The sequence below is a fragment of the Melospiza georgiana genome, chromosome 5 (assembly GCF_028018845.1).
Source record: "Melospiza georgiana isolate bMelGeo1 chromosome 5, bMelGeo1.pri, whole genome shotgun sequence".
Taxonomy (NCBI): domain Eukaryota; kingdom Metazoa; phylum Chordata; class Aves; order Passeriformes; family Passerellidae; genus Melospiza; species Melospiza georgiana.
In genome coordinates this window covers 31,570,583-31,592,959 of record NC_080434.1, presented here as the reverse complement: position 1 = coordinate 31,592,959, position 22,377 = coordinate 31,570,583, and the positions used below count along the sequence as shown (strand labels likewise).

Genomic DNA, 22,377 nt, shown 5'->3' with positions numbered 1-22,377 from the left:
GCGTGGCTGAGCGCGGGGGCGTGTCCGTGGGCGGTGCAAGGCCGTGGGCGTGTGGGGGCCCGGCCGCGCGGGGCTGGGCGCGCCCCGAACCGCGCTGTCGGTTCCTCTTCCGGGTTCCGCAGGGGAGGGACAATAACATGGGAAATGGATACTCGTACCTTGGGATAAGGTAGTTGATTAAAGTAAAAGATATAAAAGAGAAAAGGTTATTTTCTATTTCCCCGCGGGAAGCAGGGCTTCCGTATGCACATCGGTCTCTCCGGAAGGCAAGCACTGTAAATAACGAATGCCCTCCATTCCCTTCCTTATGTTTTATGTCTGAGGTTTGGGTCAGCTAGCCTGGTTGTGTTCCCGTCCAGGATCTTGCTCACTGGTATGGCTGGGAATGCTGGGGACACAGCAGTGATGCTGTGGGAGCGCTGCCCAGCGGCAGCCAAACACGGCTGTGTCACCGACCCTCTCCTGAGTGCCAGCGCACGTCCCGGCACTGCGGGGCTGCCCTGGGCACGGAGCTCCGCCCCAGCCAGAGCCGGCACCGGGCGCTGCCCCTGATGCCGCTCCCGCCAATGCGGGGCCAGTTTGTACGAGCGCGGGGCGGCACGAAGCGGGACCAAGGGGCGGGATCAAGGGGCGGCATCCTGCAGCGGGCAGCCTCGCATCGCAGGCCCAGCGCCCCGGCCCGGCCCCGGGGCTGAGGCGGAGGCGGGATCGCTGGCGGTGCGGGCGCAGCGGGGCCGATGCCGCTGCCGGCCGGTGCTCTGCCTCGGGTGGTGGTCGTGCTCTCGTTCTCCGTCCTGCTGAGGGCCCGGGGCGCTGCCCAGCGCCGCCCCGCCCACAGGTACGGCGGGCTGTGGCGGTGGCCATGGGACCCCGGATCGCGTCCCGGTGTCGCTGCCCGCGGTCGGCGGCCCGTTCCGCCGGGAGCAGCTCGGCCCAGATCCCGGGGCTGCCGCTTGGCCGGAGTGTGCGGTGTCCCGCAGGGTGTCCCTTTGGGGGAAAGGCAAGCAGAGCTGTCCCTTAAAAGTGATGTAACGGAAAATACAAGAGCGGGTTTGCCCTTTCCCACGTCTCTGTTAAAGGTTTTTGTTGTGAACTTCAGGCATTTCGTGAGTTGAATATTAGGAGGACTTTCTTCTAATTCCATTAGACGTTGGAATGGGCTGCGCAGGGAGGTGGTGGGATCACCATCCCCAGAGGTGTTCAAGGAAAGACTGGGCATGGTGCTTGTACCATGGTCGTGTCACCACTACCATGGTCGAGGTGACACGACGGTATTTGTTCATAGTTTGGCCATAATGATATCAAAGGTTTTTTCCAACTTAATTGATTCTGTGAAAGACCTGAGTCTATTCCACTTGCTGTATTGTACTTTAAAGACTGGGGATTAAAGAGCATGTTAAAATATAATGAATTGAGATGTTATTTTTATTTTTCTTTTAGTAATTTATCTGCTAGCTGTTGGTCCCGTCTTCATCCTGCAAACATGTTCAACAGCTATAATGTGAAGTTCCACCACAGAAAAGCTCTCACCTCCCCATATCCAGGATCACACATTGAGCGTAGCCAAGTTCCTGAAGATAAAGTGGGCTGGCTGACTGAGTGGGAAGATTATAATCCTGTGGAGTACACTGCAAAGTCTGTTTTGGCCAGACCCAATTGGGCAGACCCCCAAATCAAGTGAGTAGAAATGGTGACTCTTTTCCCCTGAGAACATGAAAGGAGGAAATAATCATGAATTGAGTTAACAAGATCATCTTAAGTGATGTGTAATTCTACAGTGATGTGTGAAAATTAAGATTTAGGAAAGTGGTAGTTAGAGAACCGAGTACTTTGGATTGTTGTGAAGGTCTTTGATGCATGATTTTACTGAGCTGATGGTTGAGATTAGAATAATGGACAGCTATTGATGTTGTGCACATGTTTCTCTGTGTTGTGAGCCAAATAAAAATTTAATTCTCCTTAAGAATTTGGAAGAACATTTTAGTGATACACTTGTTTGTTTATTTATGGTTGGGATGCAACATGAAAAAAGAAAGTGTAATTGTAGTTTTTTAAGGGAGCGCTCTGACTCAGGAAATGTGAAAGGTTGTGCCACACAGATTTTTGTTGTGACTGTGTAACAATGTGGGTGTCAGTTCTTCTGTCTTGAGTAATAAGGGATAAGACAAGAGGAAATAGCCTCATGTTGTGCCAGGGGAGGTTTAGATTGGATATTATGAAAAATTTCGCCAAGAAGTTTATCAGGCACTGGAACAGGTTGCCTAGGGAACTGGTGAAATCACTTTCCCTGGAGGCATTTAAAAGATATTTGGATGTGGCACATGGGGGCATGGTTTAGCAGTGGGCTTGGCAGTGCTGCATTGAACTTGGTGATTTTAGGTGTCTTTTCCAACCAAAAGGATTCTGTGATTCTACACCTCTAATCTTAACAAAAATACTTTTGAAACACTTTGTCTAAGAGAAGATTGAGAGAGATGCAATATTAAATACTTTAGTTCTGCACTTTTGCTTGCAGAGCTAAATACAGAGGGTCTGTAATCAGAAAAGCTTAGGACTTCATTGCCTCCTTTAGAAAAGGGAGGGCCTGCAACTCCAGTTGTAGTAAAAACTGCTCATCCACACACAAAGGGGTGCTGCTGGTCTGATGGCTGGCATTCAAGCTTTTGTGTTTTGTAATTTGTCTCTGTTAAATTCTTATTTGCTGCACAGCGATGAAGGTTTTTCTCCCAAATTCAATGAGAGAGATGGAGAAGTGGAGAGGAAGAGTCTGAATGGCTTGTATGTGGTCGAAAATGGGAGACCCCGGTGAGTGTGGGGTTTTTGTTTGTGTATTCATTTTAGTGGTGCAGTTTCAGTGCTCTTACAGGTCCGTCAGTTCCAATACATGGTACCTACTAGGACAAAGCCAAGAGAGAAAAATGGAATCTATTTTGAGAATCTGAGTTGGTGAATGAGAAGAACGTGTTGTGTCTCTCACCCTTTAAAGCATGTATGTGCTTTAACACAAAAAAAATGTGTTGCTGTCCTTCCATTTTTGGTTATTTAATCTTGATGTGTGTTTTTTTGAGTTTATTTCAGTTGGGTTTTTTTGTTTGGTTTTTCTTTTTTTTTGTAGAATGTTTTGAATGTGGGGAATAAACACATTTAATTGGAAATTTAGCAGAAAATAAACTCCTTTTTGTTTCAGCTGGTCCTCAGAGATCAGAGGAGCTGGGTGTGGCTGGGCTTACTTTCCAATTGGAACCAGTTCAGGACTACATGAGTCATGTACTGTGGCATTTGTTTCAGCAATCCAGTGGGAAGGACTGGCCTCACTGGCCGAGGATTGTTAGGGCGCTGGGGACCAAACCATGCTGCTGATCCTGTTGTAACCAGGTAAGGGGCAGGTAACTGCAAGGTACCTTGCACTAGAGAAAAAATCCATGCATTTTGGTTCTTGTCTGCTTCTCTGGGTAAGGTATTAGTTTTCATGGCCATTTTTTCTGTTTGTAAGCCCGTTCTGCTTTTGTTAATGTAAGAAATACTAACTTGACTTAGTCTATGACAGGAGGAGGTAGGATTAGGATGCTCTTTTTGTCACTGTATGCTTTGTTTTGATGTGCTTTTTCAGCAGGATGTGTGTGTACATGCTAACCATTTTACACAAAGTATTCAGAAAAGATTGTGTGGTTAACAGAAGTGAGAGTTAGAGAGTGCCATGCCAAAGACAGAAACATTGTGGAAAATCATCCTGATGCATTTCACTCCTTCCCCTTTCCTGAAGGATGCCAATGCTACTGAACTGCTTCCTTGAAAGTGAATGCTGGAATTTTTAAAAAATTTATTTATTTATTTTAATTTTTTTTTAGACAGATTTTTGCTCTGCCTATTGGTAGTTCTTAGTTCTTTGCTGAAGGTGATGGTGACTGCTTGTGGCTTTATCCTGGTGCTGCTGCGGTTTGTGTGACCATTTTGTTCCAGCAGAAACATTCTCATCCTCTTAGTATGAATTATGACAAGTGCAGTTGGAGAGCTTTCAGAGGAGCTGCTGCCACCAGCCTGGCTGCAGAAACATACCTGATGGCCATTTTCTGCCCTTTTGGCTGAGGAAAACCCTCATTGTTCCGTCCTTGGTTGCGATCCTGCTGGATGGCACTTGTTGGTTGCCTCAGCTGTTCATTCTCTGCTTTGTTTGTCCCCACACAGGTTGCAGTGCCTTGCTCTTCCTCTCTCAGGCCCAGGTGTCAGGAAGCAGCAAAACATATTCTTGTTTATCATTTTCTGCAGGTGGAAAAGGGATGGAAGTGGCAATAAAGTTGCTCATCCAGTTTCTGGCAAGAACATCTTGCAGTTTGTAGCCATCAAGAGGAGAGACTGTGGGGAGTGGGCCATTCCAGGGGTAAGGACAAAGCTTCAGAGGCAGCTGGCATTTCCCTGCTGGTGAAGCCATGAGACAGATATGGCACATGTGTGATGCAAGTGGATGTAATATACTAAGAGCTAGGAGTTAAAATGTGTAGAGTCTGAGGGATAGCATTGTTTTGTTTGTTTGTTTCCCCCCATCCAAGGGAATGGTGGATCCAGGGGAAAAGATCACTGCTACTCTGAAGAGAGAATTTGAGGAGGAGGCCTTGAACTCTCTGCAGAAATCCCCTGAGGAGAAAGCAAAATTGGAGAAGCAGCTCCAGAAGCTGTTCAGCCAGGAACACTTTGTGGTGAGCTCTGTGTCTCTTGTGGTAGCCTTTTGAGCTGTGCATGTAACTCATAGCTGTATAAAACCTGAAGAAGTGCAGTGAAATGAAAATATGTTGTGATGCTCATCTTCTTGGGGTGTAGGAAATTGAAGGGACTGTCGAAAACTCTGTAACGGCAAATGTCTCAGAAGGAAAGAAAAAAAGTATGACTGATTCCACCTTGTTTGTTTTGACACTGAGCTGGTTCTGGTTTGTTCGGGCCCTTATAGGTGTACAGAGGATATGTGGATGACCCTCGTAACACTGATAATGCCTGGATGGAGACAGAGGCTGTGAACTATCACGATGAAACAGGTAAATATCTCCAGGCACGCTCTTAGTTGCCTTTTACTCCATGTGTTGGTTTGAAATTGGGGCTGTTGTTGAGCTGAGAATGGCAGTGAAATCAGGGGAGCATGAAAGTCAGGTGTAAAATATGGGACTAGATTCTTAAATTAATCTGTTACCTTGGACTCCCATTTTTCACCTGTAATATAAATCAATCTGCCTAGATGTTTCTGATGTGTTCAAGCCAGAGACTTCATGCAATGACATTTCCACTGAATTTGGGATAGTGGGTGCCAGTTGTCAAGTTTCACATGTCACTGGTCCCAGATTTATTTGTCCCCCAAAGTAAAGATAGTGTATCTTTGGCCTCTGTTTCCAATACAGAAGAGAAAAGCATTTCCTTGGTTGTTGTTTATGAAGTCCTGAGATCCTTTTTAAAAACAGAGTGAAAACTTGGAGAAAAAAAAGCAATTCAGAAGCAAAGGCATCCCCTTTTTAAAACTAGTATTTTTTATTTTGGGGCCTTCAGTAAAATTTCAATTCTTTTTCATAAGCGTATATAAGTTTTAGAATTCAGTTTGTCCTGTAGAATAGTATGTGAGAAAAGGAGCAGTCAAATATTAAGCAAACAAGCAAAAATCCAGGCAGATGTATTGGCTAAACTTGGGTGATAAGTACATGTTGTCATGATGGTTTCCAGTAACTTTTCATGCTGCTGGTGATATCCTAGGAACGATGACAGGGTGTTAAGACCATTTCTGCCGTTCCGATTTGCCTTAAAATAGTGCAAGTCTGAAAAAGGTTTTGGCAGAGATTCAGTGAGAGATGGAGTTGTTTTTTCTCTGAGAAGCTTTTGAAGGTTGCTGCCTGTGAAGGAGCATTGGAAAGGCAGAACTAATAGGATGTGAGAGGGGAAAAAGCAGGAAGAAAAGATGCAATAGCGTGTTCTAACTCTCGTTTTGTGAACAGGTGAGACAATGGATAACTTGCCTCTGGAAGCAGGTGATGATGCTGGAGTGGTGAAGTGGGTTGACATCAGTGAGAAGCTTGAGCTGTATGCGAGTCACAGCTACTTCATCAAGCTGGTGACTGAGAAACAGGGAGCCCACTGGAGTGAGGATCCTGGCTCTGAGTGCCACGAGTGATGGAAACTGGGAACTGACAGACTCTGAAAGGAGAATATGTTTTCCAGCCTTGAAACAGATGTCCTTGTCATCCTTAGTGAAAATTCTGTGAAATTCTCCTTGAAACCAGGAGAAACACTGGACAGTGATAAACAGAGGCTTTTTCAGAGACTTCAGATTGCTTCTTTTGATTTCTTAGCTAGTGTGAAATGAGAAGAATGTGGAGCTCTTGCTTTGCTTTCTTGGCTTCATTATTTGCAGCTGTTTCATAAAGTCTGCAGATCTGCATGGCAGCACTGGCATTCTAACTGGTGGTAGTTCACAGGCTCTTTATTTTTGCACTGATTCCTTTCCAGGAATATGAATCCCTAAGGAATGAGAGACTTGTGGGATAACCTGAATAATGATTTAAGTGCTGCATAATAAAGTGAAATTTCTTTTCTGAGTCATTTCACTTAACATATCTTTGCAGGAATTTTGTACTTTGAGTGATTAGTTTTCACATTCAATTACTTTTTAGTTTACAGTGTGGCTGGGATTCACATCTGAATGTGTGACTGTGCCTCTGTGTCAGAGAAGTTGTGACTGATTTGAGGAGCTGAATTTTGTGGTTCCTTTTCTTCTCACAGCTTGTGGGGTACAGTACAGCTGTTGTGGAGACTGCATCATCAACAGAATCATTGGAAAGAGCGACCTTGAAATATAATCTTGTAAATTGTGCTGGTTTCTTACTCTACAGGTGATGTGAATAACTTGCAGTCTGGAGGCTGATGGGGGCTTTCTGTAGCATTTGTGCTGCTAACAGGGGCTGCACAACAGTTGCTGACATTTCTCTCTGTGTTTTTAATCAATTGCTGTTAATTGTGTACTGGTGTCAGGAGTTGGTGACAGTGACAGCTGAAAGTTGATGTTGAGACCTGAGGACTTCAGGAATTTTGATCCATGGGTTGAAGTGAGTTGGTGATAAATGTCATGGTCTGGAATTACCTTGTGTAACAATACTGTGACACACTCATGCACTGTTGAGACTTTATCCACATCCTGCTTAACTAATTAATGGGTTTAGGACTTTCTCCTTTTCAACCCTACCCCTGCCTCCCAATTAGCTAGTGAAACCTGGAGGAGTTATGGGTGTTTATGCAGGAAACCCTGGGAATCTTGCAGAGTTATTAGTGTTCTTTTCAAAGGAAAAGGTAGTGTCAAAAGCTATTAATTTTTCTTTCAATCCTTGCTCACCTCTTCCTGCCCATCTGTTTTCTTCTGTGATGTGCTGCACTATGCAGAGTAGACTCCCAGCAGCGTAGTTGGATTTTGAAAGCATGATCCATAAGAGCAGACCCTTCTTAGAGAGTTAGGGGATGTGGATCTAATTTTTAATATCTGTCTGGCATCAGAAAACCACAAAATGTTATGAATCATCACTTCTTCAGATGTTTTGAGTTATTAGTTTACTTCTCAGCTGATAAAAACTGCAGGTTTTTTTTGTAACAACCGCTACTAATCCTTAGAGGATCGACAGGCTTGGCAGTGGAAATGTGTTATGAAAAGAGTATTTGTTGTTTATTTTTTCACTGTAGATATTCTGACTGTAGCGATGCTGGAGGAGTACTCGGGTGATAATACTGAGAGTACTGAAGCTGCAAACTAGAGGCAGCATAAATTCTTTTTCCTGAAGAAATGGGCATTTGTGGGTTAAAGTCATTACCTTTTGAGGCCAGCTGTGTACTGGCAGTGTACTTGCAGTTTGAGAGCTGTGTTTTTGCCACCCAACCCTGTGTGGGGTAAACAAAAGACAGAGCAAATAAGCAGGTGGCTGCAGCCAGGCTGGAAAAGTGCTGTCAAAATTACTTTCTCTTCCAAGATATTTGACGTCCCAGGGAAAGGATCTTTTCCAAATGGAACTAGCATAGAGAATGTGCTTTTGTACATGCTGTCCAGGCTGAGTTATTTACACTGCTGTGTAATGTTGCAGAATGTGAAGTGAGCAACAAGTCAGGATTATGGAAAAAAAATGGCAGTGCTAGGAAGTAATCTTTGGTTTGTGTAAGAAGTCATTGTGTTGAAAATAATCACAGCTAGCTTAATTCATTGTATCCCAGGGCATCAGCCTGACACAGGACTACAATTATCAGCCTTTGCTGGTTCAAGAGCAAATTAGCAGAGGGGATGGGACTTCCACTATTTAAGCTATCAAAATAGCATTTCTCACTCCCATCTTCTTTTCTTTGGAGAGATGACATGGTACAGGTGAAAGGTGTTTGCTGATCATCCTTTGTGGGAATAGCATTTGGGGCTTTTTCCTTAAAGCAGAATGGAATGTTTTCAGTGAAGTGCTTACCTTAAAATCACCAATTTATGAGGATTCAGGAATAATCTTATCCTGTCCTGAGGTTTTTTTATGCTTAAATTGTGCCTCTCTTGAGGAGAGCAAAAGATGGGCAAAGGTGCAAGAAACACAATTTTCTTCAACAAAGTTGTGATGAAACCCATATCTCCAATAGACTTCTATTTTATTTGAGACTTCTATGCAGCATGTTAAGCTGACAATACAGTAAATAAAGGAAACAGATCCCATTTCAGTGGGTGATAACATCTACATTCTATCATTCTACTGAAGAGTTTTGTAAACAGCATAGTCATTAGGTTAGTAGTATTTATTGGTTCAGAAAGATCATGGATACATGTGGGGGGGCAACACTGTTTTTTAGCTATGAAGTAGTTAAACTTTTCTGCTGTTAATGAATGTAGGAATTTTCTGCGCTTGGGTTGTTTGGTAAGAGTTCAGTGAACCTCATTCCACCATTTTCTTGAAGGCTCTTAAGCTGTTAATTACAAAAGTAAGCAGGATTCATCAATTTTAGTACAGTAGTGGGAGTCTGTTCAGCTGGGCTCAGAAAAGGAGATTTTCATTTATGTCCTCTGCAACAAAGAAGAAGAAAACATTATTAACGTTTTATGCTGAAGAGACAGTTTTATGCTGTATCACTGTCAATAAAGTGACTGATGCTATGAATGAGCAATCACTGGCACAAGTATACATGTACTAAGATAACTCCTTGCAGCTTTCATCCTTCATGGCTGGTAAAGTGTTATCAGAAGAGCTGGAAAAATTCTGGGAAGAGCAAAGGTTCCATGTATCTGACTTCTGACCAGAATCAGCCTCCACTTAAATTAGGGACTTGCAAGTAGGATTTTAAACACATTTCTTCAGTCTGCTTGTTTGGCCAAATGCCCTCTGTCCCATAACTCTTCTGGGATTAACCTGTGCTACGTTGTTAACCCTCTTGACCTTTTGCAGGCTTGTTATTAGTGTTCTGTATTCCTCTCGGCACTGTAGCTCACAATTTCTTTGCCTTACTTTGAGATCTGAGTAATGTTCTTGGCAGGAACATTCTGTCAGGTACATCTGCCTATTCTTTTAGGTTTACCTTCCTTAATCCCAAAGCAGTGGCACCATTCCTTCAAAGCAATGAGTTTGTTCTTGTCTCCATCGCACTCTTGGAAGAAACGGGTAATGCAGTGTTCCATGGGAACAAGGGAGGCTCTCAAGGGTGCAAGCTCCGAGTGTGTTAATAATCTGAAAGAAAGGACAGGTATGGAGAGGTGCATTTCCTTCATAAATCAGCAGGATTATCAAAGCTGATCTAAGATGCTACAAGACAGCAATGATGGCTTTATCAGAGATGCTCCAGTGGATTTTGTTGCGGTGCTTCTGCAACAATAGTGAATGTGTCCCAGGTCATGATAAAGATGTCTAATATCTGATGAACTAAAATGCTTTTGCTGAATATTTGTTTGCCAACATCTTTTTTCCTACAACAAGTATTACTTTTGTAGTAATTACAGGTACTGACAGGAGCAACTTGCTCACAACTCATCGCTTGTGGAGTTTTGCTGTTAATCCTCAGGATATCAAGCTTGCAAAGTGCTTAACTATGTTCTAAATGTTCTAAAACAATAAGTGTGATTGTCCTGAGATATTGAGGGTCTGAACTTGGAAATACAGATTCCATCACTGGTTGATATGACCAAAACCTTGAAATCTGAGTTATGTTCTCAGAAGGTGGAAGCTTCCTCTGGACTGTGACTATATTTGCTCCTTAAACTGAGAGACCTCTGTGGTGTTAGTTGAAAATTATGGATACCTCACTTTTGCTGCCAGGGCTCTGTCCTTTGTACTTAGCCTGTTTCTCTTAGCTTCAGTATAAAAGGACTTCTTCCTGGCTGAGAGCATTAATAGGTATTAAGACACTGTAGAACTTACAGTGTAATACTTGATTGTGCAAGGCAAGAGGATAGCAGATTCTGACCTAGGATATGATCAGGAAAACAATGAGAGAAAAAGTTCTGTGTTAGAGAGGGGGTGATAATGGCTTCTAACAGCTAAGGGACTGGTTCTGTATGTAGAGAATCCCTTGAGGTGTGTAGAAAAGTAAACTAGCCTGAGTTTAATCAGCAAATCAGAACTGAGCCATATATATTTTTTTACCTGTCAACAGGGTGCTGGTCAAGCTGGTGAAACTGCCAGTGCACAGGATACACATACATGTGGTAATTTTTCTCAAAGTCATGCAGGAGCAGCTCAACCGGGTGGTCACCAGCCCCAAGGCGCTTGTCGTTCTGATAGATCTTTTTTACCTGAGCTCAACACAGAAATTGTTATTTTTTGTTTCAGGTTGAAGATCTGTCTTGAACAGAGCTATCTGGCAAGAAGGTGTTTTGGAGAAATGAAACTTGATAATAAAATATTACTAGGGAAATGTGTTTTAGTGTTGGTGACCATATGCAGCATGAAAAGCTTGCCTTAGTAGTCCACGACATTTTTGCTGCTGTCTATGTCACCTTTGGCAGTAACTAGAAAGGACGTGAAATTCTTGTGGTTTAATTGTCAAACTCAGCTAATGGGGGCAGTAGCCTCAGCTTGTTAGGAGATTAAACCAGTTTTATCCCATCTTCTGTCCTGAGGCAAGCAACTCTTGTTTTGGGGGAAATAAGCCATCTTAGAAGTCGTCTAATTGATGCCATTTTGTATGAGATGTTCTGGGCTAGTCCCTATAACTGCATGGTCTTATTTGACAAGGATTGCTGACCTTATTCCTTTGCTTTTCAGTTAGAATCCCAGAAGTGTTCAGGTCACGTTCATAAAATTGAATAAGGATGTTCTTAAGCCAGTCTCGCATCCGGAGGGGAAACTGATCCACTTCATAATCAGTACAGGGGGGGATGTCTGTGCCAAAGAAAAAAGCTTTTGTTAACAAGTCATCTGTTAAGCCCCCATTCCAGCATTTCTGAGATTTGAGATCTACTTCCAGTAAAAATTAGAATTGATGGAGCTGTTAATACATAAAATTTTGAATGTACCTAATGTGTTCAATTAAAAATCTACAATTTTTTTAGTGCACGTGCTTAACCAGTTGTGCAAACCACAGCCTTTGTATATCTGTGCAGCTTTTGAGCATAATTGTGCAGTGAAGCTCTAATCAGTCAGTTGCATGAAAGTAGAGTTTTTGACAGCAAAGGAATATTCTGGCTGGGAATGCACTTTCCTCCTGCCATATGCAGCAGTCAAAGAGGTTGGAAATCAGTTCTGGCTTTTAGATCCTGACTTCTACATTTTGCATCTAAGTTTGGTTGATGTTTTTTAGTTTTTTGTTTTCCATGGGGGTTTGAGAGTTAATAAATGAAAATTTATTAACTGGTCAAGAATTTACAAAAATCTTCAAAGGCTATAGCAATAGGAACATATAAGGCAGTGCAGGGGGAAGATAAGGTCAACAAAAAATTGGTGTAAGCACAGGAGAGATGTCTAGGTTTCAGATAATTTTTAAACATTGAAGACCTTAATTAGCAGATAATTGATGCACAAGTTGCAGATCACAGGAAGAAGGGCGATTTAGGGCTGGCAGATGTGTTAAACTACTGACTCTTTATACAGAGCTGAATTCTTCAAAGGAAAAGAAGCTTACATTTGCAGGAGCCCATATAGTCTAGGTGCAGCTGGCGTCCTATTTTTGTCCCTTCCAGTTGACATTTGGTGCCAAAGAGCTGACATGTGCCATCATAAGTCTTGTTATCCGTACCACAAACCTAGAGAAAGGAAAACCGCCACCCCACCACTGTGTTGAGAAAAATCCTTGCCACTCAGAGGCATTACAGTAATAAAACATCATTAACATGTGGTGAATACCAACAGGAGTGCATGTGATCGGTAGTATTGGAATTAGTTGTTATTGTATGCCCTCATGAGGACTAGTTGTCTGTACTTGCATGCCCAGTTATGCAACACTTCAGTTTAGTTCTATGGTTGTCATATAGCCTCTGAGATGCTGTGGGATTATTTCACTGGATGTGTACTAAGCATGTGCTCTAAAATACCAAATGGATACATAGAATTTTTAGTGACAGGGAAAAGGTAGAATCCCTGAGACTGAGTGAAGCAAGTCAGTCACTCTGTAGTTACATGGGTTCATACTGCTCTCAAACCACACTCAGTGAGTTTTTGTGCTTTATACTTAATTTTTCAATTACTGGAATCACTCAAACTCACTTGCATGCTTTTTAGGGTAGAACCATGCTAAATAATAGCAGGGGAATATGTTATCTTGTGAACCCTTTAGGTTCACAAGCCCTTTAGACTTTTCCCAGTCCTGTGCACTGGGTGAAATACTCACATGCTCATAGTCTTTGGTGGGAGGGCAAGCAGCAGGATCTTGGCAAATGCAGTGGGGTTTCCCTTGTTTGTCTGCATGACAGACTTTGCCTCTTTTGCAGTGGAAGTTCCGACATGTGTCTGGCAGTCCTAGCAGGAAAGAGGGACTATTAGAGGTGCTGGGATAAAGCCAAGTGTTTGTCAGATACTACTGAGAGCCAAAGAAAAACAGCCCAGTATTCACCAAGAAGTTCAAATGCATTTTTAATTTTGCATTTTTAAGTTTGTTATGAAGCTGGATCTTGTATTGAATAAAACAAGCCAAACTTTAAATGAGAATTTTTTGTGAGACTTCTAGCAGTCCCAGATTTGAACTGGATGGGGAAATTATTAAATTTTTTTAGAAAAAGCTGTTTGTTCTGTAGGGGCTGACATTCAGACATTCACCTCCAGACAACCAACTTCCTTTGGTGAAACATATCCCATCTCTCTTTGCTGAATCAAGCACTGGCCTTTGTCCTGCTCCTACTTGAATTCAAGCTACTGTTCTGAAACTGAAAGCTCTCAGTGCAAGGTAAGCCCCATTTCTGTATCACTAACACAAAAGTTTGTGCACTGCCTACAAAAGTTTTTCACTAACAAATTACTAAATCCAAGGGAGTGTGGAAGGGGTTCTCTGGGAACACAGGATTAGGCACAAGCCCAGTTCAGTCACATGAAATCCTGTGCTGCAAAAGGCAGAAAAGAAATACAGACCAGCAGGTTCCCCAGTGGCAGAGAGTTGGGAGTTACATGACAGCTTTGCTTGGGGCTTACCTATGAGAGCCTCCTCATTCCTGCTGCTGGCACTTTCCATCTCACCATGGGAACTGTCTGTAGTCTTAACCTGCACAGTCACAGAGGCATAAGCAGAAAGTTGTGGTAAATCTTGGGAAGAAAAAAAATACTTGGCCTAATTTTTTTTTCAGGTCCAAATACAGAGCCGACTGAGGCACAATTTGCTCTGTTTTGCTATGCAAAACCTGTGAGAAGAGCATAAAGCCTCTGGTAGTATTACCATGCTCTTGTTATTTGGGGGAAAAATAGAGTAAGAGGTGGAGAGAGAGAGAGAAATGGGAACTCAGTAAGGCCTGAGTTTCTTATAATTATTCTATTGACTCTAGTCCTGCCTTTCCAAGCTGTTCACTTTTGTGTAGTAGCATTTAAAATCTTTGTGAGAGATGAGTGAACAGGCTGGCCTAGTAAGCTGGAGACTGGGTTTCAGGTTTTTCATCTGTGTATCTGTATTTATTTGTGTGTTTCATTACACACCCCACTGGGTCTGGAGCTCTTATGTGAATGGTGTTCACTTCCTTTCTAGTCCAATTCACCTTAGTGCTCTGGATGCAGTGACACAGCATGACCCAGAGGAACAGTGAGTATAAAGGAAGATGAGACTTCTGCATATTAATAAGTCACCTGTTTTTCTCCAACAGGTCATTTCAATAATCAGGAATTTAAATTTAGAACTGGTTCCTCTCCCCCTTTTTGTAGTACTCAAGTTTTATTTCAAAGATAATTTACCTTATCTTCACTGTCCATTGAATTCATGTTCTGAATGGAGCTACTCATTTTCAGTTGCTGCTTGTTGTCAGAATTGGGTGGCTCATGAGCATAGTAATCTTGTTCAGAGTGAGCAAGGTCTTTAATTTTGACAACTTGGTAATCCTCAGTCTCTCTGTGAACTGCAGTGTCATCTTCAATGGTTCCTTCCCCTCCAGGCTCGGTACTGGTGCTCTCCTGGTCGTTACTCTGGATTCTCTCCTCTTCCTCATAGGCTGTGTCTTTCCAGGTATTGCTGAGATATTCCTCACCACCACTGTCATGACTGTCATCGTCATTACTGTCTTCCCTATCTTGTGTTTTCCCCACCGTGTCATGATCACTCTGGTAGTTCACTTGAATATGGTAGTTTCTCTCTTGACTTTGCTGTTTGCCATCCTGATATTCATTATGGGTTTTTTGAGAGAGGGGGATTTCTTCTTCATAGGACTTCTTCCTGTTCTCCCTCTCTTCTTCCTCTAGGTCAAATTTCTTGCTGTGTCTCTTGGTTTTCCAGGTTAGTTGTCTGGAATCTCTCAGTTCATCATCTAATTGCATGCTGTTCTCATGTTCCTGTCTTTTGTATTGGTCACCTTGATGTGTCTGATGGTCTTTGTGTTTTGTGTCTCTGTAATCAGTTTCTTCACCCCATTTCTCGTCCTCTTCTTCCATGCTTTCCTCATCATCGTTTTCACTGTTTTTTTCAGACAGGCCAACAGCATTTTTGTTATATTTCCACATGTTATGCTCATGCTCAAGGCTGAAAGCACCCACTGGGTGTTCTGTGTGGCCTGGAAGGTGTTGGTTTGCCGTGTTCCCATGTTTCTCATGATTCCTGAGCTGGTCGTGCTCAGAGCTGGACTGTTCTCTGCCGCTGCTCCCAGAGTCACTGTCCTGGGTATCTGAAACCAAACCTAGTTTATTGTGCAGTGCAAGGAAATCAATGCTTTTCAGGCTGTTTTTCACTTGATGCTTGCTCCCAGTTCTTTCTTGCTTCCTCATGGTCTGGGGCCCATCCCTGTCTTCAGAGCCTGGTTTTAAGTTTCTGGGAGTGGGCAGCAAATCATCCTCATCTACATAGCCTGTGTTCTCTTCCTTTGAAGCTTCTGGATGAATATATTCACTCTTTAAAAAAAATTAAATAGCAGATTAATAAATCTTAGGATTTATTTGAAGCTGATGCAGTGTTATTTTTGCCTTGTATTGCAAAGCATGGCACTGGCTTTATTTGTTTTCTTTGTATGTGCTCCTCTTAAACTAGCCTAGGGCACGACATTCACAGCTGATGTGCCTTCTCTTTCTCAGAAAATCTGTTTATCTGTCCGTTCTTTTATTGATGGAGTTTCTGGAGAGGTCTATCCAACTCTGTTTCAGAGAGAGATGCATATGGGTGTCTTGTGAAATCTCAGAATGCTTAATTAGTATTTTAGTCATAACCATAGGCACTTGTAGGCTGCAGTAATTATCACTTAGCTCAGAGAAGGGGGATGTGAAACATAACTTCCTGCACAGATAAGGGAAAAATAAGGGACCTTGGAAAAGTGGAGCAGATGAAGAGAGAGCACCTCTCACAAGGTGTCATGGTAGGAATTCCTGAGAAGTGCCTTGCAATGATTTTATAATCCACATATAAATCTACTTTGAGTCCAATCTATCATTACTTCCTGGCTGAAGTCACCAAGAACTATCATGTGTGGTGACAAATATATAATCAACAATAGATGTTTGAGTGCCTTTTTTTTTCTTATTCTGTCAAGACAATAGCAGAAGTGGTACCTTCAGTGGAAATGGTTCAAATGCTGAGGAGAAAGCAGGTACTGAAATGACTGTCAGGTCTTGCTGGAGCAATTGCCTTTCTGCTGCTGTGTGTGTTTCTGAACAACACCTATGGATGTTCAGTGTTGCCTACTGCTTACAAGAATGTAGCACCTGATGCTGATATTTCTTAAAGCTTTTGGGGGGTTTAATTTGGGAAGAATGGTCCTTCTCACTTGGTCCATCCAAGTTGCTGGAATAGCTTTTTTCCTTTAGTTTGACTGCTTGGAAACAAGCACTCTACTCACAAGCATTTATTTTATTTTTGAAGGTAAGATTGAAAATATTAATTTGATTCTGGTAGATCAGCTATATCCTATTTCCTAATGTCAAAGTGGTATCTTAATGTTTTACTGTTTTGTCTTTTGCCTGGTGTCCTTGCTGATGTGGAAATAGCTCAGGGAACTATATTCACTGTATCAATTCCAACTCTAACTTTTTCAGGGGAAGACTGTATGTCTAACAGAATCTAACAGAGTCTAACAGAATATAACAGAAATTAACTGGAGCTTTTCCAAAGTTCTACAGGTTCAGAAAACACAAGGCCAAACAGTCTTTAAGATTTTCTGTTGTGGGTACCTGTGCTTGAAGTAGCAGTTTGAGAAAGATTTGGCTCAAGTCTTGACAGGAAGCCTTGTCCTGCACCAGTTCTGCAGAGATGTGCCTGGATACAGCTTCCAGGTGCTGCTTCCTGTTATACCTTTGTTCCCTGGGTAAAATCAGCTCTTAGAACTCAAGCACTCGTGAAGGAACTTGGGCAAATTTTATCACTATCTGTGATTAGATACTGTGGGGGAGAGCTGGCTTTTGGTAGATGATGCACACACTTGGAACTGATGATTCATTGGCTATTGCAAGGTTTTGCTTTGATGTGTCTTATGTGTATTATTTCTGGTAGAGAGCTGTAGGCTGCAAACTAATCTTTGTACCATTTCCTCTGCTGGATGCTTCATTAGGAAAAGTTAATTTTTTTTTGTTTTCATAGTGCAGAGCATGATCCAGATTGACATGAAATGTATCTGGAAAGCTGTATAGAGTGGGATATAGTTTATAATTAAAAAAATTTAAAATGGTTAGCATAAGAGTTGGGATTTTGAATCTCTTACTACAGAGCATGATATGAGTTTAGTAGTTCTGAAACCCCCAGTGGCTTGGCGACAAGATCCATTGTGTCTGTATCACAAAGGCTCAGTGCAATAAACAGGAATTTTTATTTGGGTCAGCCATGAATGCAAAACTATGGGCATCATCATTAGCACACATATGTGGCATAGGGAGGGCTGGTGCAATCCTCTGTCTCATTGCCATCAGGGCATGTGGCCTGTCAGCCGCAGATTACTCTGCCAGGACAAGCTGTGTCCAATGCTCTGCACCATGAATAGTGAAACATATGGTGGCTAAAATTCTTACATATTTGAGACTACATGCGATCCCCTGGTGTGATAAATTGAGAATTTCATCCTCCTCCTACACTGGAGCTGTGATAACAACAATTTTGTCACTGGAGCTTATTATTTGTGCAAATATGGGCAATGATGATATGTGGGGATTCATTTAAGATAATTTTCTCAATAAGTAAAACTTCCATTTTGAGCTTTAGATTTTGTCCTGTTTGCAATTGTTAATATGCAAGGCATGAGATACTTGGCACTAATTCTTGAGGTGAGAGGGTCTAAAGGTTTTTAACATAAATCAATTTGCCAAGCAGTATGTATGTGGTAATGTGTTTTTATATTTAGGATTAATAAAGTAAGTTACTTCTTATTGTTTAAAGAACAAGAGTACCTTTTCTGGAGTTTTCTGTCTGTGAGTTCTGAGCTTGTGGTTTACAGGATGGGTCTAAAAAAGACAAATATATGAATATCTGCACATCCATAAGCATAGGATATTCTCAGAATAGGAAATTAAGTGCCTGATAATAATAGCCTGGTGAGGACTTACTGAAATAGCAAAAACTGGTCCTACAAGACAAATGAAGAGGGCTACAGCCTTCATGTTTTCCAGATCTTGTAGAGGACAATAGTTGATGGTACAGGGGTAGAGCTTAGAGGTTTCCTTTCTGCAAGAAACATGAAAACAAAACAAGTTAGGATTTGGGTATAATGACCTAGAAATGTCTGATTGAAGCAATGTAGTGGTTCCCTTAAGTTGTTAAGGCTAGAGACCCACAAAATTGTTACACAGTGTCCTGCAAACTCAGATGTGAGACCGGCTTAACTAGAGGACACTTTAGTCTCAGTTCTTTGACAGTGATGAAGGTACAGGCTGTGTTCACAAACTCCAGGTGGGTGTTCCTGAAAGGCAGAGCTGTGAACAGACATAGGTTAAGTATTTAAATACTTACAGATAGTTCTAAGTACTTATCCACCCCTATGAGATACCACTTTGTGAAAAATGCCTCTTTTAATTGAAGGCAATAAAGTGAGGCAGTGCCTGCTTGTGGCACCTCTGCGGCTGAGGTGTCTCTTGGCTGCTCCCCTCTGTGTCTGGTAGGAAGAATTAGGTGGTGAAATTCTGCTCAGCAGGTCTCCAAGCTCAGAAGTGCTGCCCAGGCTGCTGGAAGAAGGGGTGCAGTCCTGCTTCTGTGTTTTCTTGGAAATTGTCACCCAAAGTGTACACTTTTGAAAGATCCCTCTGTTAAACAGTGTTTAATGTAATTATCTTTCCTCAATGAAGATCAAAATACTCATTAGTGGGGCATATCTTGTATGCATTCCATTTTTCCTTGCAGTTAGTCTCCAAATTACCTCTCGACTAATTATCTATTATCTCTTTGGCATTCACAGTTAGTTGTCCAAGATGTTTTCAGAGGGAAAGGCAGAATACAACAAAAGCCAATAATGAGCACATGCAAAATGCCTCACTGGGCTGGATATGGGCAGTCACTCCAGATCAGGGCAAGTATGGTTAGACTGAGGATTATGCAGGCAACTTGTCAGAAATGCAGGGCAATAATCCAGCTTCTTGTAAAGCCCTAAAAACTGCATACTGTGCTTTTTGAAGGCCTTGCAAGTGACTGAAGAAAGAAGGATTTGAATGTCAGGTAGGCTTGATTTCCATTTCTTTCTGTTGCTGGTGAGCAACACAGACCTGGGCATGTCCCTTTACTGAGTTTCCTTTTATAAAACTCTCATTTGTCATATTTGTTTTGGTAAACTAGTTTGAGAGTTATAAATGAAAAGTTCTCCATGTTGTGTTTTATTTATAATTGCAATTTTATAATTTGGCTTGTCTCTATCTGTAAATGTTGCCTCTACCACCTTTGCTCAAATAATCAAAAACTAGTTGGAATAAATCTGAGTTAAGGTGGCAGGAGAGGATTTTGTATTTTCTTTTTAACAGCAAGCCTGCAGCAGCCCATAGGAAGTATAAGGCTTGAATTAAGTATTTAGTCTTGAATAAGTATTAAATTATTAGGGAAGCCTGACCACACTGATTGGAGTGTCCTATGATGGATTGTGAGATGATATTTTTTACACTAAGTGGGAAGGCACTTCATTCTTGCTTTAATTTCCAAATATGTCCTAGGAAAGAATTTTTAAAAGCAATCTTTTGTAACACATAAGTTTAATACAACTGTCAGAAAGGAACAATTACACAAGAAACTTTTTTTAAAAATATGAGCAGGGAGACATCTCTCTGGGAAAATGAAATCATTATACTCTGAAGGAGAATTTGTAGCAAGACCTAGCCAAAAGTTGAATAGGAAAATTTCTTGTGTACAATGGGGTTTTTGACCAAGAAATGAGTAATTTAACTATACTTCATCTTGGGTTATTGAGCAAGCAATGCTGACAAGGGATGCTGGGTTTGCATGGCATAGAGGCTACAGGCTGCCATTCTAATAGAGTCAGCAGTCACTTGAAATACTAATCAATTACATGAATCTTTAATAAAAGCATAAGTGTGATACTTTTAAATTATAACTGATATAGCACATTCCTGTCTCCAGATCTGTCTCAAAAGCCCCTTGTGAGAGCATGAGCACATTATACATGTAGAAGCTGGTTCATGTGTGCACACACATAAAACTCATAGGCAGATTTTGAGGCAGATTTCTGATCTGAGTAAAAGAAGAGATCACAAAAAGGAAAAAAAATTAAAGCATTAAAATTATTTCACTCATTTTGTACCAGTAAATAGCTGATAGTGAGAATTGATCCCTCTGATGCTGCCAGTTTTACAGCTGCAAAAGCCATTGGACATAAGTCCTTGATGGCTGGCTGCAATAAGATCAAAACCAAACCAAAAGTATTTCAGGACAAGTTAAAACAATTTTTAACAAACCATTCACATTAACTTACTGTACTTGTTTAATCTCTTATGTTTCCTTTCTACCATTTCATTTTATTTAATGCTTGTGTAGATCTTGTTAGATCTTTAGTTTTTAGAGTTTTGGGGTTTTTTGTTTTTTGTTTTTGTTTTTTTTTAATTGGTTTTTTTCTTTGTTTATTTTTTAACCAGAGCTGTCTGTAATTTAAGACCAGATCAAGTCACAATGAGCTGCTTTGATTTAATTTGAGGAGGATCAAAATGAGACTTACTTATTATGCAGAATTATTTTGATATTAGTTGGTGGGTTTTGTCTTCTCCCAGATCCTGCATTTCTTTCAAGGGTTCCCTGTTTGGTACATGTTTTCACTAGGTCTACCAACACGTTTTTGAAAGGTTCCTCCAAGACCAGCCAGCATTTCTCTCTCTTTCTTTTCCAACATGAGAAAAGAAGGTGTATCTGTTTTTTTGGTCTTGTCTATTGGACTAAGGTTCGTGAACTGATATTTCAAGAGACTGTTGAAGGGAAATTAGGTCGCACCGTGGCTTTCAGCTGGACCACTGTATGGTTCCAAAGGAGGTGTGTGCTTTTCTTGGCTCTTGTTGGCCATAATGCTTCATTGCTTTGCAGGATCACTGGTAAAATAATTATTCCAGTGGTAAGATAAGGGTTGTATTCCTAAACACAGAAACTACACATTATTTTCTCTTATAAAGGTAATTTTCTGTTCTAGACATAAACATCTGAAATGTGTTATCCTTAAAACAGGTGACACTCTATGAAAGCTTCAGCTCTTTTGTAGTCAGTGGAAAAAAATTGCAGAAGGTTAGATATAAAACATTCTAAAGTTTTAATTAAGAATAAAGAAGAAACAGTACCATAGCAGTAGAAGAGGTGCTCCTTCTTGGCCTGCCACTGATGTACCAGAAATCCTTGAGCCTTGCAAAATGTTGCTGCTTTTCTTGAGATGTGTTTTGGTGTCTGGAACAGACCTTGCCACCATGTGCCTTGTGCTGCAAGTGTCAGTGAAGGAGGATGGTACTCTTTGGGTCTTGGTTGAACAAGGAATCCTAGGCTTCCATGGGGCGAGGTGGGGGCAGTGGGCTGGTGGAATTCTGCTGGATTATTGAATCAGAAAGACAATTCAGTGTCACAGGCTCTGGGCCAGCGGAGCTCAGCGGCTGTGTGGGAAGGACATATTTAGTGATTTGCAGGGAGGGGAGCCAAAGGGAGTGGGTGCAAGAGTTTCTGCTGCATCAGCTGCTCCCAGAAGCGCTGAACCAAGGGATCTGCTGGGGCAGCCACACTGTTGGCTGGAAAAGTGGAACACAGGGGATGCCAGCCCCTGCTGAACTGCCCAGTGCTGTTTCAGTATGCTGCACATGGTGCGAGTGAGCCTGCAAAAAGGTAGAAATTCTAAATTAGGTATGTAAAACCCAGAATTGGTTGGAGGCTCTTGCATAACTGAGGAGTTTGCTGTTTGGAAGCTGTTGCTATGGCTGTGCTGCCTGTCTGCCATCAGAGCGAGCTGGTGAGGAGTGTGGAATCCTCCATGAACCTCTGCAGCAGAGGCTTTGTGGCTTCTGGTTCTGCAAGCATTAATAAGTTTATTCTTTATTCTTTTTTTTTTTTTTGTCATCTCATTATTCCATAAAATGCTCCACCTGAACTGGAGTGCTTTCTGGGAAGTTGTCCAGAAATAGTGGAGGGAATGCACCAATGTAAGAGCAAAAGCACTTCCAGTGATAAAGGCAGCAATCCAGTCTAAAATTCCACATTCTGCCAATATCCTTTCTTCCTAAGGAGGGCACTTTACATATTGTGTTGACATGATTGGAAGAGAGGTTGAAGCAAAATGAAATAAAGTGTGTGAATGGTAAGAACTGTAATGCAAATGCTGAAAATTCAGTCCCTTTAGATAATATTTTAATTGGT

The 22,377-nt window shown here is 41.7% G+C and overlaps 2 protein-coding genes across 4 annotated transcripts; one reads left to right on the top strand and one right to left on the bottom strand.

Annotated features, from left to right (window-relative positions):
- Positions 1 to 100: 100 nt before the first annotated feature.
- On the top strand, positions 101 to 6,295 carry NUDT9 (nudix hydrolase 9). Of its 2 annotated transcripts, none has more exons than XM_058024119.1 (8): positions 101 to 169; positions 1,441 to 1,677; positions 2,710 to 2,805; positions 3,289 to 3,375; positions 4,267 to 4,378; positions 4,548 to 4,694; positions 4,943 to 5,027; positions 5,970 to 6,295. In XM_058024119.1, exons 1-8 carry the CDS (start codon positions 138 to 140, stop codon positions 6,143 to 6,145), a joined length of 972 nt encoding a protein of 323 aa, XP_057880102.1. In that variant the 5' UTR covers positions 101 to 137; the 3' UTR covers positions 6,146 to 6,295. The 2 variants fall into 2 exon arrangements, with proteins under 2 accessions (XP_057880102.1, XP_057880101.1); XM_058024118.1 differs by lacking the exon at positions 101 to 169 and adding an exon at positions 686 to 838.
- A 1,248-nt stretch (positions 6,296 to 7,543) lies between these two features.
- SPARCL1 (SPARC like 1) lies at positions 7,544 to 21,693 on the bottom strand. Of its 2 annotated transcripts, XM_058024440.1 has the most exons (11): positions 21,321 to 21,693; positions 18,111 to 18,228; positions 17,955 to 18,008; positions 14,337 to 15,479; positions 13,590 to 13,659; positions 12,796 to 12,923; positions 12,091 to 12,211; positions 11,215 to 11,351; positions 10,614 to 10,762; positions 9,553 to 9,701; positions 7,544 to 9,043 (listed from the first exon to the last, which is right to left on the bottom strand). In XM_058024440.1, the coding sequence occupies exons 2-11, from the start codon at positions 18,162 to 18,164 to the stop codon at positions 9,015 to 9,017; spliced, it is 2,034 nt and encodes a 677-aa protein (XP_057880423.1). In that variant the 5' UTR covers positions 18,165 to 18,228; positions 21,321 to 21,693; the 3' UTR covers positions 7,544 to 9,014. The 2 variants fall into 2 exon arrangements, with proteins under 2 accessions (XP_057880423.1, XP_057880422.1); XM_058024439.1 differs by lacking the exon at positions 7,544 to 9,043 and having other exon boundaries at positions 9,521 to 9,701.
- Positions 21,694 to 22,377: the final 684 nt, after the last annotated feature.